Source organism: Ylistrum balloti, unplaced genomic scaffold, assembly GCF_031769215.1.
Source record: "Ylistrum balloti isolate Yb309-2 unplaced genomic scaffold, AGI_CSIRO_Ybal_v1 Utg369744, whole genome shotgun sequence".
In the NCBI taxonomy this organism is placed as follows: Eukaryota; Metazoa; Mollusca; class Bivalvia; order Pectinida; family Pectinidae; genus Ylistrum; species Ylistrum balloti.
This window is the reverse complement of record NW_026781952.1, coordinates 563,855-581,459: the sequence shown is the minus strand read 5'-3', so window position 1 is coordinate 581,459 and position 17,605 is coordinate 563,855. Positions and strand designations below refer to the sequence as shown.

Here is a 17,605-nt window from a genome sequence, read left to right as displayed (position 1 = left end):
TAATCATTACAACCAGGTGAAAACTGTCAGGATACACCTGTACTTGTAATCATTACAACCAGGTGAAAACTGTTCGGATACACCTGTACTTGTAATCATTACAACCAGGTGAAAACTGTTCGGATACACCTGTACTTGTAATCATTACAACCAGGTGAAAACTGTTAGGATACACCTGTACTTGTAATCATTACAACCAGGTGAAAACTGTTCGGATACACTTGTACTTGTAATCATTACAACCAGGTGAAAACTGTTCGGATACACCTGTACTTGTAATCATTACAACCAGGTGAAAACTGTTCTGATACACCTGTACTTGTAATCATTACAACCAGGTGAAAACTGTTCGGATACACCTGTACTTGTAATCATTACAACCAGGTGAAAACTGTTCGGATACACTTATACTTGTAATCATTACAACCAGGTGAAAACTGTTCGGATACACTTGTACTTGTAATCATTACAACCAGGTGAAAACTGTTCTGATACACCTGTACTTGTAATCATTACAACCAGGTGAAAACTGTTCGGATACACCTGTACTTGTAATCATTACAACCAGGTGAAAACTGTTCGGATACACCTGTACTTGTAATCATTACAACCAGGTGAAAACTGATAGGATACACCTGTACTTGTAATCATTACAACCAGGTGAAAACTGTTTGGATACACCTGTACTTGTAATCATTACAACTAGGTGAAAACTGTTCGGATACACTTGTACTTGTAATCATTACAACCAGGTGAAAACTGATAGGATACACCTGTACTTGTGATCATTACAACCAGGTGAAATCTGATAGGATACACCTGTACTTGTAATCATTACAACCAGGTGAAAACTGTTCGGATACACTTGTACTTGTAATCATTACAACCAGGTGAAAACTGTTCGGATACACTTATACTTGTAATCATTACAACCAGGTGAAAACTGTACGGATACACTTGTACTTGTAATCATTACAACCAGGTGAAAACTGATAGGATACACCTGTACTTGTAATCATTACAACCAGGTGAAAACTGTTCGGATACACCTGTACTTGTAATCATTACAACCAGGTGAAAACTGATAGGATACACCTGTACTTGTAATCATTACAACCAGGTGAAAACTGTTCGGATACACCTGTACTTGTAATCATTACAACCAGGTGAAAACTGATAGGATACACCTGTACTTGTAATCATTACTACCAGGTGAAAACTGTTCGGATACACCTGTACTTGTAATCATTACAACCAGGTGAAAACTGATAGGATACACCTGTACTTGTAATCATTACAACCAGGTGAAAACTGTTCGGATACACCTGTACTTGTAATCATTACTACCAGGTGAAAACTGTTCGGATACACCTGTACTTGTAATCATTACAACCAGGTGAAAATTGTTCGGATACACCTGTACTTGTAATCATTACAACCAGGTGAAAACTGTCAGGATACACCTGTACTTGTAATCATTACAACCAGGTGAAAACTGTTCGGATACACTTGTACTTGTAATCATTACAACCAGGTGAAAATTGTTCGGATACACCTGTACTTGTAATCATTAAAACCAGGTGAAAACTGTTTGGATACACTTGTACTTGTAATCATTACAACCAGGTGAAAACTGATAGGATACACCTGTACTTGTAATCATTACAACCAGGTGAAAACTGTTCGGATACACCTGTACTTGTAATCATTACAACCAGGTGAAAACTGTCAGGATACACCTGTACTTGTAATCATTACAACCAGGTGAAAACTGTTCGGATACACCTGTACTTGTAATCATTACAACCAGGTGAAAACTGTTCGGATACACCTGTACTTGTAATCATTACAACCAGGTGAAAACTGTTTGGATACACCTGTACTTGTAATCATTACAACCAGGTGAAAACTGTCAGAATACACCTGTACTTGTAATCATTACAACCAGGTGAAAACTGTTCGGATACACCTGTACTTGTAATCATTACAACCAGGTGAAAACTGTTCGGATACACTTGTACTTGTAATCATTACAACCAGGTGAAAATTGTTCGGATACACCTGTACTTGTAATCATTACAACCAGGTGAAAACTGTTCGGATACACCTGTACCTGTAATCATTACAACCAGGTGAAAACTGTTCGGATACACCTGTACTTGTAATCATTACTACCACGTGAAAACTCTTATGACACACAGGTACTTGTGATCATTACAATATTTCATGGTTACACTAAATCTAGAATTCAAAATGTTGAGGGACTGTTCTGCAAAGCACAAAATCCAATGCCCACAATAAGGTGATGTGTGGAGAAACCACAATGACTGAGCCCCTCAAAAATGTTAAAATTTTACAGTATACAGTACTTAGGAAAAGCTTTTAGAACAAGTATGTGCAACAGTTTAGTTTCACCTAAAACCAGAAATCATTTTAAGAATGCATGATGCATAAAGACGTGTCATAGCTTTGTTTACAACCATGTTTGAAGGTCATCATAAAAGTAGCCATGACTTACAACCTATGATATATCCAAGGTTTACTAAAATGACCATGTAGTGTGTGAATTTGCCTTGTGTATGACGTCAGCTACATCAACATTCGGAAGTTAGGATGTAATCTGATTTAACAGTGTAATCTATACACACCAAGTTGACATTTCTGAACCGGAATGTTGTATATGAATGACCTTACAGTACTGAGAAGCATTTGCCTTATTTGTCTATTATGTAATTTACACAGTGGTTGTATCATTCATATTGACGTCACAATTTGTACACCACACTATATACATAGGGAGTGTCCTCTACTGATGGGAAAACTCGGATAAGACACTCCCTAGCTTTCAAAACATAATTCAACTAACCAATATTTTTGTGGTATTGTAAACAATGTGTGATAAAGGAAGGAAATATTGTGTAATCAGCTTTAGCCTCTTATATTGTTGTCACTTTCAAGGGTTTTTAAGTCTTGATGCAGACCTCTGAATACCACCAGGAGACCTTGAGATATTTGTCCAACATTGTTCCAGTAATGATCTTGACAAACTTCCAAGTGTTCAACTGTATGAAAACTTTTAGACAACATCTTCTGTATATCCAACTTTCGGCCTAGGGTTAGAGATATTGGGTAAATAGTATGCTGGAAGCTCATCCAGAAGAATAACATTGTACCACCTTCAAGGTTACAGAGATAAAAAAAATCAAGTCTTTCTGTTGACTCCTGAAGACAATTTGTATAACAGGTAAATGACCCTGGACCTCTTTCATGGTCACAGGAGTTCAAAGTGAAAAAAAATTCTGATATCAAGATACCAATGACAATGTCTTGTAATGCAGTACACAAGTATAAGTGAATTTAACTCTCCGTGTATTTATATATGTTCACAGAGCTTAATTGTGTTTAATCAATAACCTTGAGCTATTTTCAAGGTCAAACATTTTCATGAATGACCTTAATGTATTTTCAAGATCACAGGGGTTAAAGGTGTTTAATTAATGATCTTGAGCTATTTTCAAAGTCAAACATTTTCATGAATGACCTTAATGTATTTTCAAGATCACAGGGGTTAAAGGTGTTTAATAAATGGCATTGAGCTATTTCAATGATTTCTGGGTCAAATGTTTTTGTATTAATGATATAAAGTCATAACCATGGGACTTAAAAGCATCTAACTGGATGACATTGAAATACCATGTATATCAAAGGTCACAGGGTCAATGACCTTGAGCTGAATTTAAGGTCAAAGGGTCAAATATATTCAGTGACCTGTAGATTACAGATGTCTGATATGTTAAACCAAACATGATAAAAAACACATCAATTGTACCTAACTGGAGTAAGATTACATTTTAGGATAAAGTTCTTTTGGCCTTGTCAGGTGATGCATTAAGTAGATCATCATGGCTGCATGTTTATGTTTTGTTTGTTAGATGTTGGAGAACCTGTATTACCAAGAAATTTTGTCTGCTACATTTATATCTTCTTTTCTATATTAGAATTTGAAGAAGGTGATTTAAATTTGATAATAGGTATACATTTCAGTGTACTGATAAGGATAGAGTTTAGTGGTCTGAAGTGAAAGGTGACTGAAACTGAAGGAGTTTTCTTGACACTGCAGTAAACACTTACTACATTAATAACATTGGTTTACTATTACAACTGCCAACCCCATCTAGGTCATCCAAGGTCACACAAGTCAGGATGTAGGCCTATAAAAATAGCATCTTCATCATTTATCTCATACAGAATGTTGGATATTCTGTATAGCAAGGAGTTGAAATCAACAGCTGGATGACTTCAGACATTTAATGTTTATTTATTTTCACACTCAGTTTGTTTTTTATAGTTGGAATATTCCTCTGAATTAGCTCCATGATTTACTGTGTCAGATGCAAGGTTGTGTTTATCTCTGTGTGGTAACATTGTTAACTAGTCTCAGAGTCACTGTTCTGGTCAAAGTAAATATTTTTGGTTCTGAATGAAGTAGATCTGACAGAGTAAAACAGTAGGTTTTATCATATTGTAACATTGTTTTAAACTAGTCTCAGAGTCCTAGACAGGAAAGGAGTAAACATTTCAGGTAATATTGTTAACACAGCTAGGGCACAGGGTCTGTATGAAGCAGACAGGGTAAACAATAGGTCTTGTTGTGCTGTACTATTGTAAACGAGTCTCAGAGTCATAGCTTGGGCTGAGGGAAATGTTTCAGGTTGTATATGAAGAAGACCTGACTTGTTATGTTGTAACACTGTCAGACCCTATAAAGGTCACGGCTATGGTAGGTTCCTTACTGTATCTATCTAAAAACCCTGGTCTGGTAATAACACTACCAATATAATGCTGCTGTTTTGTAGCAATACATGTACCAGCAGTAATACTGAACATTTTCGTCAGGTTGGAAAGTAAGGATTATGTAAAGATTCTTTATACACAACCAGGAATTTTAATATGTGACGTTTCGGTGACCAGTACGATCCGTACGCTGTCACCTTCCTCAGACAAATGACCAGTAAAAGCATGTACACAAAGGTGTGATATGTGTACGAGTTGTCGTGGAATAGCGTCGATTTCGGACATGCTGACAAGTGCCGAAATGACTGTTAGCGAATAGTAAAACCATTCGGCTACGCTTATTTTATTACTTGGTCATAGATGTGCGTAAAACCATGTGATTGACTGGGAAAACTCAAAGGTGCTCGATAGGGAGAACCATCTTCTGAAGCGACAGATCAAAGAAGCCATCTGGATACGCCGCAGCGGGGCAATTCTGAACCGAGATGAGGGGGCTCATAGACTCTCGCACATCTACATCTGTTAGCGAATAGTAAAACCATTCGGCTACGCTTATTTTATTACTTGGTCATAGATGTGCGAGAGTCTATGAGCCCCCTCATCTCGGTTCAGAATTGCCCCGCTGCGGCGTATCCAGATGGCTTCTTTGATCTGTCGCTTCAGAAGATGGTTCTCCCTATCGAGCACCTTTGAGTTTTCCCAGTCAATCACATGGTTTTACGCACATCTATGACCAAGTAATAAAATAAGCGTAGCCGAATGGTTTTACTATTCGCTAACAGTCATTTCGGCACTTGTCAGCATGTCCGAAATCGACGCTATTCCACGACAACTCGTACACATATCACACCTTTGTGTACATGCTTTACTGGTCATTTGTCTGAGGAAGGTGACAGCGTACGGATCGTACTGGTCACTGAAACGTCACATATTAAAATTCCTGGTTGTGTATAAAGAATCTTTACATAAACATGTACCAGCAGGTTTCATTGGCCTGTATCAAATCCCCCCCATGACTTTAAGTCAGAGGTATGTTGGCCATCTTTTTTTTTTATTACATTTGAAGGATTATAATTCTTCATGCATAAAATTTTTCACTTACAAATATCATCATAATTATAGAAATGCATTATGTCCCTCTTATATCTTAGTATATCTTCACCGTGATCCGTTCATATGACATGATTATTTTTTAATATGTAAGTATGTGCAATGTCCTTTATATTAATTTTTTTTCAGTGTTTGCCAAAGGCCAGATGATGACGGGTCAGTACAGGTTCCTGGTCAAGCAGGGTGGATATGTTTGGGTCATCACTCAGGCCACTGTTATTTACAACAACCGCACACAGAAGCCCCAGTGTATTGTTTGTGTTCACTATGTCACAAGGTATGTATATCATGTGTCTTTTTCAGGTATCTCCATGTAAATCTTTCTTTTGCTCATATTTTGCCATAGAGTTATGGAATTTGAGTTTGGATTATAGTTATGTTGACATACTGGTATTTTCTTATTGTTGTTGTTTTTCAAAAAACGTTCTACTGTAGAAGGAAATAGCTGGTGTCTTTAGACAGGTTCTAATGGCAGACAGAAGGATGGTTAAAGTTATCTTCAGATAGGTTTATATTAGATGTTGAAAAGGTCAAGGTCACTGCTATTTATATAAAAAATTCAAGTGATGTTAATAAATTGTAGTTGTAATATTTCTTCAAAATTTTAGTCTAATGCTTCATATTTCAGTGGAGTGGAACAGGACAACATAATTTTGTCAGATGTACAACATGCTGAGGTCAAGAAAGAAGTGAAGAAGGATGTGAAGGAGGTTATCCAGTGGAGCTTTGGACCAAGTACAAAGGATGTGTTTGTCAGGAAGACCGATGAAGATGAGAAGGCGGAATTCTACTTCTCTGAAGAGGTTCCTAAATGTGAGTTCCATGAATGTTGTTAAATTGTCACCTAAGTAGTGCAGTTTATATATTAAATACATGCCCCAACTTCTAAAATACTTCTATCAAAGTTCAACATAACACTTTGTCTGGGTGGAAGATTATTTTCTGCAATTCATTTTATTTTTCAATTTTAATGATGGATAAATTAGTTTAGGTTTTTCTTTGATGAAGGAAGAAATGTCTGCCGTACTGCTCTAGAACTACATGTATGTTATTTGCTTGTGTAGAAGGTTCCTCTCATCGATGTGAAAAAAAATTATGGGTAGTTCTATGGGTATTTCTATGGGTATTTCTGTGGGTATTTCTATGGGTATTTCTGTGGGTATTTCTATGGGTATTTCTATGGGTGTTTCTGTGGGTATTTCTATGTGTGTTTCTATTGGTGTTTCTATTGGTGTTTCTATGGGTATTTCTATTGGTGTTTCTATGGGTATTTCTATGGGTGTTTCTATTGGTGTTTATATGGGTGTTTATATCGGTGTTTCTATGGGTATTTCTATGGGTGTTTCTATGGGTGTTTCTATGGGTGTTTATATCGGTGTTTCTATGGGTATTTCTATGGGTGTTTCTATGGGTGTTTCTGTGGGTATTTCTATGGGTGTTTCTATTGGTGTTTCTATGGGTGTTTCTGTGGGTATTTCTATGTGTGTTTCTATTGGTGTTTCTATGGGTGTTTCTGTGGGTATTTCTATTGGTGTTTCTATGGGTATTTCTATTGGTGTTTCTATGGGTGTTTTTATGGGTATTTCTGTGGGTGTTTCTATGGGTGTTTCAATGGGTTTTTTCTATGGGTGTTTTTATGGGTATTTCTATGGGTATTTCTATGGGTGTTTCTATGGGATGTTTCTATGGATGTTTCTATGGGTGTTACTATGGATGTTTCTATGGGTGTTTCAATGGGTTTTTCTATGGATGGGTGTTACTATGGATGTTTCTATGCGTGTTTCAATGGGTATTTCTATGGATGTTTGTATGGGTGTTTCTGTGGGTATTTCTATGGGTGTTTCTATGGGTGTTTCTATGGGTATTTTTCCCTTTTATTAGAAAGAAGCTTATATTGTTATTACTTAATAACTTTATGATTAATTTTCCTCAATTTATTTTCAGCTTGCCAGAAACAAATGGATCTTCAGCATCTCGCTCCCATGGCAGGTGACGCATGCGTACCTTTGAATACAACTTTTTTCAAGGGTATGTGCAATATGTTAATAAAAATTGCTTTGAAAAGAGTCAAGATATTCTGTATTACAGTTGTGTTTTACTTTCGATGATCCCACTTAATAGCCTCCTGGGATAAGAAACTACCTGTTGTTGACAGACCTCTTTAAATCTTTCTGTTGCTGTTAATTTCTTTGTCTATGTTCAGATACTTATTTGTAGACTCATATTCGGAATTGACTGTTGTTGAAATGATTTTACATTAGTTACCAGTATAAACCAGAAATGTATATTAGAGGAAATAAAGAAAAAGATAAGAATTTATTGTAAAACAACACAATTCCCAAAGATACCAATGACATAACATCACCTTCTGATCTCTCAAACCTGTTTTCCTGGTGTTTGGTTTGCACTTCTGTCAGTTAGTCCAGCAATGCACAAGTCATACTTTGATTTGAATTGCATTATTCTATAAAGTGTTTCTATAACTGTTTGTTAGTAATTATTTAGTATAAGGTTATGATAATGAGATCAGTTTGGTCAATGTTTATAGTACAAAAACTTAAACAGGTTGAATATTTATGATAGGACAAGCTAAGCAAGAGCAAGGCAATGACCAGCAAATGGTGATACTGAAGGAAGAGCCAAGAATGACATTGTGTAGTGGAAACGACCCGAAAATGATCAGCCCAGCCAGTACAGCTTGCTCGACTCCTCTGGCAACGTCCCCTATGGTCAGTGTTCACATCTGTTATCATTTCCCATATACCTCATTTTTACTTCCAGCAGTCACTGTTGACAGAATTTGGATGGTGTCTGTAGGTTTGAACTCCTATGTATTCACATTTTTATCAAAATTGTCTTGGGAACCACTCAATATATACTTGTTAGTATCATAACATCATATTCTACACCTGATCAGATTCTGGTTCACACCTACCCTATAGTATCATAACATCATGTTGAACACCTGATCAGATTCTGGTTCACACATACCCTATAGTATCATAACATCATGTTCTACACCTGATCAGATTCTGGTTCACACTTACCCTATAGTATCATGACATCATGTTCTACACTTGATCAGATTCTGGTTCACACTTACCCTATAGTATCATAACAACACATTCTACACTTGATCAGATTCTGGTTCACACTTGCCCTTTAGTATACGAACATCATGATCTACACCTGATCAGATTCTGGTTCACACTTACCCTTTAGTATCATAACATCATGATCTACACTTGATCAGATTCTGGTTCACACTTACCGTATAGTATCATAACATCATGTTCTACACCTGATCAGATTCTGGTTCATACTTGCCGTATGGTATCATGACATCATGATCTACACTTGATCAGATTCTGGTTCACACATACCCTATAGTATCATAACATCATGATCTACACCTGATCAGATTCTGGTTTGCATGAAAGGAGTGGGGGAATACCTGTCTTACAAACATTTGCTAGGTGTAGAAGTTGTGTCACAAAACTTAAGACGCATAGTTTTATATGTCTTACAGCACAGCCCAACTCCACCGATTACTGACGACTTCCTGATCACAATAAACCCGGCTGATATCGTGGCCATGGACCAGTTTTTCACTACTATGGATATGACACAAATGCAGATGACTGATGGCTGCATACCAGGGGAGGTAAGCATTGTAGACTGTTACAGAATGGACATAATCACCTGGTGACAAATCCAGGGGAGGTAAGCATTGTAGACTGTCACAGAATGAATATAACCACCTGGTAACACATCTAGGGGAGTTAAGCATTGCAGACTGTCGTAGAAAGGACAAAATCACTTGGTGACAAATTCAGGGGAGGTAAGCATTGTAGACTGTCATAGAATGGACAAAATCACTTGGTGACAAATCCAAGGGAGGTAAGCATTGTAGACTGTCTCAAAATGGACATAATCACCTGTTGACAAATCCAGGGGAGGTAAGCATTGTAGACCGTTACAGAATGGACAAAATCACTTGGTGACAAATCCAGGGGAGGTAAGCATTGTAGACTGTCACAGAATGAATATAACCACCTGATAACACATCCAGGGGAGGTAAGCATGGTAGATTTACAGAGACATCACCACCTGGTTACACATCCAGGGGAGGTAAGCATGGTAGATTTACAGAGACATCACCACCTGGTAACACACCCAGAGGAAGTTAATGAACGGAACTGTTTTTGATGTTAAGACATTAGTAATAAAGTTCGGTTACACACAAGTTTATATTTTTGGGTACAATGGTGACTGGAGTATCAACTGGGAAACGATGGTTGATACCAGTATAATCAGATAAATTAATGAATCATTTCTGTCTTTTGTACCAAAAACCTTGACATTTATGTTATATCCACCTTTATTTTGTTACAGGAAATTGACATGGACACCAGAGCTCCTTACATACCAATGGACTCAAGTGATGACTTTAGCCTGCTTCCTCCAGCACCTGATGAGCTTTTTAACCTCAACGGAGACTTCAATCCAGGGTGAGTCCTGTAAAGACATCAAAACAATTGTTTGAGTTTTGTTCATGAACTATTTTAACTTTCATTGTGTATCTGTGAAATAAAAGTAATTGGTTGATAAGAAAATTTGTCATAAACGTCTTTATTTTACCACTTGTTACGATGATCAGTAAAACTGGAAGTACCACTACTTCTACAACAACTGAAACAATCCTAATGGTCAGATGCTTTCACAGTGATCAATTTAAGAGGGGTCAAGGTCACTTTTACTACTTAGAGAAATTCATCAAATATTGATTTGCATGAAAACAGGGTATTTATGTCTTAGGGACATTATTTAGCTTATCAGTAGATTTTATTATTCACAATCTCTTAAGAAGTACAAGTGTAATTTTTTTTCTTTTTAAGTAATTTTTTGGTCTAAGATAGAAAATAAATCTGCTAATGTGTATTATTATTTATTATCTTTATTGTTTTAAGACTCTTTGGCCGCACCGAATCAGTTTTCACCTCAAGAGACAAGCTTTTCCCTGAGGATCCCCCACAAAAACGACGTCCAAGTCTGTGGGATATAATGGAAGGAAGTACAACGGTAGCCAGAATCAAACGACCTGTTGACAATGGTATTATGCAAATGAAACGGCCACTGGATCAAACCAACCAGGAAAAAGGACCACCAATCCCTAAAAGGAGTTGTCCTGATATAGGAAATAAGTCACTGAATCAAGGTGAGTTGGTTTGTTATACTTATGTAAATATGTTTACCTTATGGTAAATAAAGTAGGCCATGGTACTTAGGGTAAAGAGAATGCAGTTCCCCTAAGATATAGAATTTATTCCTTCCGAAGGTTGTTGGCATGTTGCAAATGTAAGTCTTATGAAAAATGGTAACAGTAATTTGGGCATGTACGTGTATCCGGGGGTTATAGTGTCTCTAATATGTGACAGTAATAGTACATTTGGGGGGGGAGGGGGTTCAGAAGGTTATATTGTCTTACTAACATCACAGTAATAGTACATTTGGTGGGGGAGGGGGTTCAGAAGGTTATATTGTCTTACTAACATCACAGTAATAGTACATTTGGAGGGGGGGAGGGGGTTCAGAAGGTTATATTGTCTTACTAACATCACAGTAATAGTACATTTGGGGGGGAGGGGGTTCAGAAGGTTATATTGTCTTACTAACATCACAGCAATAGTACATTTGGGGGGGGGAGGGGGTTCAGAAGGTTATATTGTCTTACTAACATCACAATAATAGTACATTTGGAGGGGGGGAGGGGGTTCAGAAGGTTATATTGTCTTACTAACATCACAGTAATAGTACATTTGGGGGGAGGGGGTTCAGAAGGTTATATTGTCTTACTAACATCACAGCAATAGTACATTTGGGGGGGGGGAGGGGGTTCAGAAGGTTATATTGTCTTACTAACATCACAATAATAGTACATTTGGAGGGGGGGAGGGGGTTCAGAAGGTTATATTATCTTACTAACATCACAGTAATAGTACATTTGGGGGGGGGAGGGGGTTCAGAAGGTTATATTGTCTTACTAACATCACAGTAATAGTACATTTGGGGGGGAGGGGGTTCAGAAGGTTATATTGTCTTACTAACATCACAGTAATAGTACTTTTGGGGGGAGGGGGTTTAGAAGATAAAAATCTAATTTGATTTTGTTTTTTTCTGTAATTAACAGGACAATTAGGCAGTGACAGTGTTCTCATGAATTTACTTTTAACTGGCGAAGATCGCTCTTATGGATATAGTGTATATAACACACAAAACGAAAAAGCAGCAAATTCACGAAAAATAAAACAGGTATGTGTGGCCAAGTAGGATGTTGTGTGTGACCGATTCCTGTTAAGATTTCTGTCTTTTACTTTTTCAGTAAATTAGTACATGGTATTTATGTATATTTTGCTACCTTACATATCATACTTGTGATTTGTATTAGAGTAAAGGCTATATCCTACCTTATGTTAGAGTTAAGGTTGTATGCTACCTAACACATTATACCTGTAATTTGTATTAGAGTTAAGGTTGTATGGAACTTTACACATTATATCTGTGATTTATGTTAGAGTTAAAGTTGTATGCTACCTAACACATTATACTTGTGTGATTTGTGTTAGAGTAAAGGTTGTATGTACTTGTTTGTGCTATTATGCTTTCTGTTATCGCCTTAGGTGATTTAACAATTCTCAGCAATATCTGTATATGTTGGTATTTTGGTAATTTAAATTTGTATATCAAGGGGTCATGCCTTTCTACTTTATGTGAAAGGCATTTTGTATGTGTTGATGTTTACACAAGGTTTATCCAATAAATTATAATCTAGCATACATATATCAAACTTTGTTGATCCTGTTTCACTTCTCTTTGTTTCAGTTACCAACGAGTACTTCAAATTGGAGGGCCACAAAATGTGCTTTTCTTCCTAAGATAACACAGCATGATTGTGAAGTCAATGCACCATCTCACCCTAACGACGGCTTGCTTCAGGGAGATGCTATAATACAAGCATTAGATAGAGATGCTTTTCCTTTGCAAATTATTTGAAATTTACCGATATAAGAGCCCAAGATTTGTTTTCCATTATAAGAGCTCTATCGGTGAATAGACAATGTCAAGTGTTTTTTTTTTTTTTCTGAAGATTTTCTCAAGCTTCTTTCTAATGCAGATTTACCTTTAACACAAGATTTGACATGAAACAGATTTTTGTTCTTGATCTTTTGGACTCTATGCTATGCATATTGTAGCTTGTTCTAAGGTTTAAATGAGAAAAGGAGCTTGATTTGTAATGAGGATTATTTTATTTGACCAGCATTTGTTGATATATTTTTGTGGTTTTTGATTATGGTATTGATATTGTTTTTACTTGACACTGTATTGTTTTCTGTATCTGTTATCTAGTTTTCTGTGTATATCAGCTGTACTTTTCTGATGGATTCTGTTGGCTTAATGACCCCATTTTCAGACAGTGCCTTTCGACATGAAGATTAGAATTCATTTTTTCATTTGATGATTTGTTTGTAAACAACACCACATACCACTCATTTTGTATGAATTCACTCTCATTTCAAATCATGGTTATCATCTTTTCATCATCGTATTCTGGCTTACATTAACAAGCAGAAATATTCATTTTTATCTTTTCAAACTTGCTGAAATGGGAAAAAAATAGAAAAAAAATTAAATAAAAAGAAAAAAAAAAAGAAAAAAAAAAGAAAAAAAGGGAAAAAAAACCCTATAAAAGACCTGTGGAATGATTATATGAGAACAAGCTGACTTTTTTTTTTAAAGAAAGAAGAATAGAACCATGCTTATATACAAACATTTTGATTTTTCCAAAGAAAATAGCTTCACTATAGATTTTTCTTGATTTCTGTAAAGATAATTAACATTGATAGACCAGTGTTTATGGTTTATGTTTATTGGATTTTGGAGGTTGGTGAAATTTGAGATTATATATTTTATCATTATATTGCATGATGTATATAGCACTGTATATTTGTGATTATCTACTAATTACCTACATCCTATATACTGATAAGAAGCAGTAGGTTTATTGTTAATTACCGTGTATTTGTACCTTTTTGAGCGCTATATATTTTACGTACATTACATAAATAGTCACAATTCTTTACTGAAATCTGATCTGAAGAAAATTCAGAAAAAAAAACATTTTAGTCCATTAAATCTTAAAACAAAAGGGGGATTATTTTTCTTAACCTTGGAAAAAAGTAAAACCTAACCCACACAGTACTGTGAATATGTATTTTTATGATTACATAATGCAAGATCAGAAAATTTGATAATCAGTTGTTATAATTGTCAGCATTGTGAGCAGTAATTTTACAAATCTGTGTACTTTCAAAGATCTTATCATTTGAATTTTTTTTAAGGAGATGGGATGGAAACCAATCAGATTACAGCTGGGTTATGTTTTATATAGGAGTCTTTAGAAAGATTGGGGGGAGGGGGTATTGTTGAACAGACATTTAAATTCTGTTCAGATGTCGAAAAGGTAAATTAATGGAAAGAATTTGTTTGGTATTTCATTTTTTTTATTTTACAATTTTGTGGAATTAATTAAAGATAACTTTCTGCTTTTGAAATTTTTACTTGGAAGAGAAATCTATATTGCTTAACAGATAATAACAACCATTTGGACCTATCACCCCGTTGGGAGCCCCATGTTGACCTTGATATGATTTACCTATTTTCTAAGGATGTGCAGGTGTACATGTTTTGTTTTGAAAAATTGTGTAATTGTGGTAGAGTAAAATAGGTTATTTTTGCAGGACAAGATTTTAATCAAAATGAATGTAAATTAGATTTTTTGGATATGAATGTTTATTCTTTGCTTTAATTAGTAAACAAAATAATTATAGTCCTGACTTACTTTTGATACATTCATCCAGTTACATATAGTCTGTTCCAAAAAAGTACATTTTTCAAAATTTTATAAGCTGCATAGTGATGAAGCTAATATAACTACAGTATAGGTTAATTATAAACATCATAACTTGACCGTAAATTTATGCTGTCAGTACAGTATGAGTGTTAGAGGTGACAACAAATATATTCTAACCAAATGTTGATGGGTGCAATTTTGACCAAAAAATTACTAGTATTTCGTTGCCGTTCATATTACTAGTAGGTGAGGTTAAATTCATTCAGTGTTTAAGACAGCTGTTTAATGAACCGTGGAAAGTCGTTCATATTACTAGTAGGTGAGGTTAAATTCATTCAGTGTTTAAGACAGCTGTTTAATGAACCGTGGAAAGTCGTTCATATTACTAGTAGGTGAGGTTAAATTCATTTAGTGTTTTAGACAGCTGTTTAATGAACCGTGGAAAGTGTGTTAAAAAATGATAGAATCAGTAGATCAGATTATGAAAAATAAAGAAGAAAATCATACATCATGATAATTTCATAAGCAGGTTCGTTTTCATGTTAATATTGTATTATGTGTGTTACTATTTTTAGGTTATAGGTAACTTAGTAAAGTTTCAACCTGTTGTTTTGACTTTCAATCTTATATGGTTTACAGATCTGTTTTAGAATAAACAATGAAATTTGTATTATCTAATTGGATGTATGTTACTGGTATATTTTCACTAGTTTGTTCATTACCAGACAATTTACAATGGTGATGAATTGCAGACTTCGTAATATTTGATATTTAAGTGGTGATATCAGAGCAAGTGAGATTTCATTTAGGATTGATATGCTTTAAAAGCCGAACAGACAAGTAGGTTCTGATGTTAAATCTGTCTGGATATCAGGAGTTTGATCTATCTGAGTAAATTATTCTGCTATGAAGTATAATGTAGTGTAAATAAGCCCAGTGGATGTTAACAATGAATACCAACTTTCGTTAAACATACTTAATTGTTTAGTCAAGTTTTAGTATATGATAACTTTTGGCAAATAGTCCACTGGTGAATTCTGTAATAATAATCAGTCATACAGCTTAATTGCTTTTTTAGAAGTGGCAGATAGTTCAGTCATATTTTAGTAGAATACTTTCCACATGAAAAGTGCTGAAATATGTACAATTACTGATTACTACTGTGTTATAAACTTGAGGTTGGTTGAGGTGAACTTTATTTGATAACTGTATTGACAGATTAACTGGTTACCGAGTTAGTCAAAATTAACTGATTCAGGTGGGACACCTCAGCAGGAAAATTTTGCAGGACTAAACAATTTGTGTGGTGAGAGATATCGATGCTGTCTGATAGACAGATAATCAATAATTACCCACACCCACCTACTACACCAATCAGCACCCTGCACAATTGAGATTATCCTGGGAAATAGCATAGAAATTGCAAGTTTTCTTTATTTTTCACAGTTTGATATTCATGGTTTTCTCTCAAAAGTTCATTTAAATAATTCATAGCTAAGCAGGGTTTTTTTCTTCTTTTTGTCCAAGATTCAAGTTTTTATTATCATTATGAAGCATACAATTTTTGATCTTTGTCATTTAGTATTTGTCAACATGGAGGCAATGTCTTTGTTTTTGCTTTCACTTTTTTATTAATAGTTCATTGAAGATTTATGGGATATCAGTTATATGTATGATTTAATATGTAAACTGTATCACACTTCCATCATATTGTATATCATAGATTTTAACATTTACTTAACATAGTATAAATGTTGACCATATATAACTTTTTGACCATGAGAAACAAGACAGAAGATTATTTTGTAAATACTACAATTTCTCTGACAATGTAGATTTTTATGGTATTTTTTATGTATTATTTCAGAAAAGTAATTTTTCTGATTATGATGACAAATGATGCATGGAATCCTAGTTTTATCACACTTGATGAAGAAGTGTCCATATCCTTTTAAGAGATGATGTATCAGGGAGTTGATCTCCTGTTGAACAGATGTGCTTGTTGTCCTGTAGTGCAGTAACAATAAAACTAGAACTATTCTCTGTTCTTATTTTATCTACAGTTTCAACCAGACAAAAACTGATGTAAATACCCTGTACACAAGTGCTTCAGTCAACTTGTGGAGTGCTGAAATACATCAGTACCTGCTGAGCAGAAATTTATAGCTATCATCAACCATGAGTTTTTTTTTCTGAAAGATGCATCATATGTACGAATACTAAGATAAAACAATATTATTTCTCAACTGGTAAGGTTAGACTGGCATCAATACAACAATGTGCTACATCTACCAATGTAAAGAGCTGGTTGTGCCTATAAAATGAGCCTCATCAACAAACATTGTAACAAAAGGCTGAATATTTTACTAATTTGTCAGAAATCTGAAGATATCCCAACACATTTGCTTTCTGTAGACACTAATACAATGTACATGTGCTTCACCACTGTTGCACATTCCCTCCTGTGTGCTTTTCTAGTTTATCAGTGCAAATTGAACTATCATATCAGTAGTGTGGCGCATTCAGAACTTTTGAGATGAAGGTTGAAGATACCTGATAACATCTCTGATAAATGTCAAAACAACATGACCTTTTGGAACCTGGAACTGTCTTGGTGGTTTGTTTTGTAAGCACTTGTATGTTTGGAAAATTTGACATTTGGTTTTTAGGTGGTATAACCGGAGAGTCAGAATGGCTTACAGCCACCATGTTTCATTTGTCATTGTGCACCATGCATTTTGCAACTTTCAATTCTAATGACTTCGTTTTAATAAACTGAAAAATGGGTTT

The 17,605-nt window shown here is 35.3% G+C and overlaps 1 protein-coding gene across 2 annotated transcripts in view; it reads left to right on the top strand.

The window, feature by feature from the left end:
* LOC132543208 (hypoxia-inducible factor 1-alpha-like) overlaps positions 1-16,855 on the top strand; it is a 49,861-nt gene extending 33,006 nt beyond the window's left edge. For both annotated transcript variants that reach the window (XM_060206682.1, XM_060206683.1), the window contains exons 7-15: positions 6,034-6,181; positions 6,533-6,717; positions 7,849-7,932; positions 8,488-8,633; positions 9,434-9,568; positions 10,300-10,415; positions 10,875-11,122; positions 12,095-12,216; positions 12,787-16,855. In XM_060206682.1, the coding sequence (XP_060062665.1) occupies positions 6,034-6,181; positions 6,533-6,717; positions 7,849-7,932; positions 8,488-8,633; positions 9,434-9,568; positions 10,300-10,415; positions 10,875-11,122; positions 12,095-12,216; positions 12,787-12,957 (1,355 nt within the window). In that variant the 3' untranslated portion in view covers positions 12,958-16,855. The remainder of the gene's footprint in view (positions 1-6,033; positions 6,182-6,532; positions 6,718-7,848; positions 7,933-8,487; positions 8,634-9,433; positions 9,569-10,299; positions 10,416-10,874; positions 11,123-12,094; positions 12,217-12,786) is intronic.
* Positions 16,856-17,605: the final 750 nt, after the last annotated feature.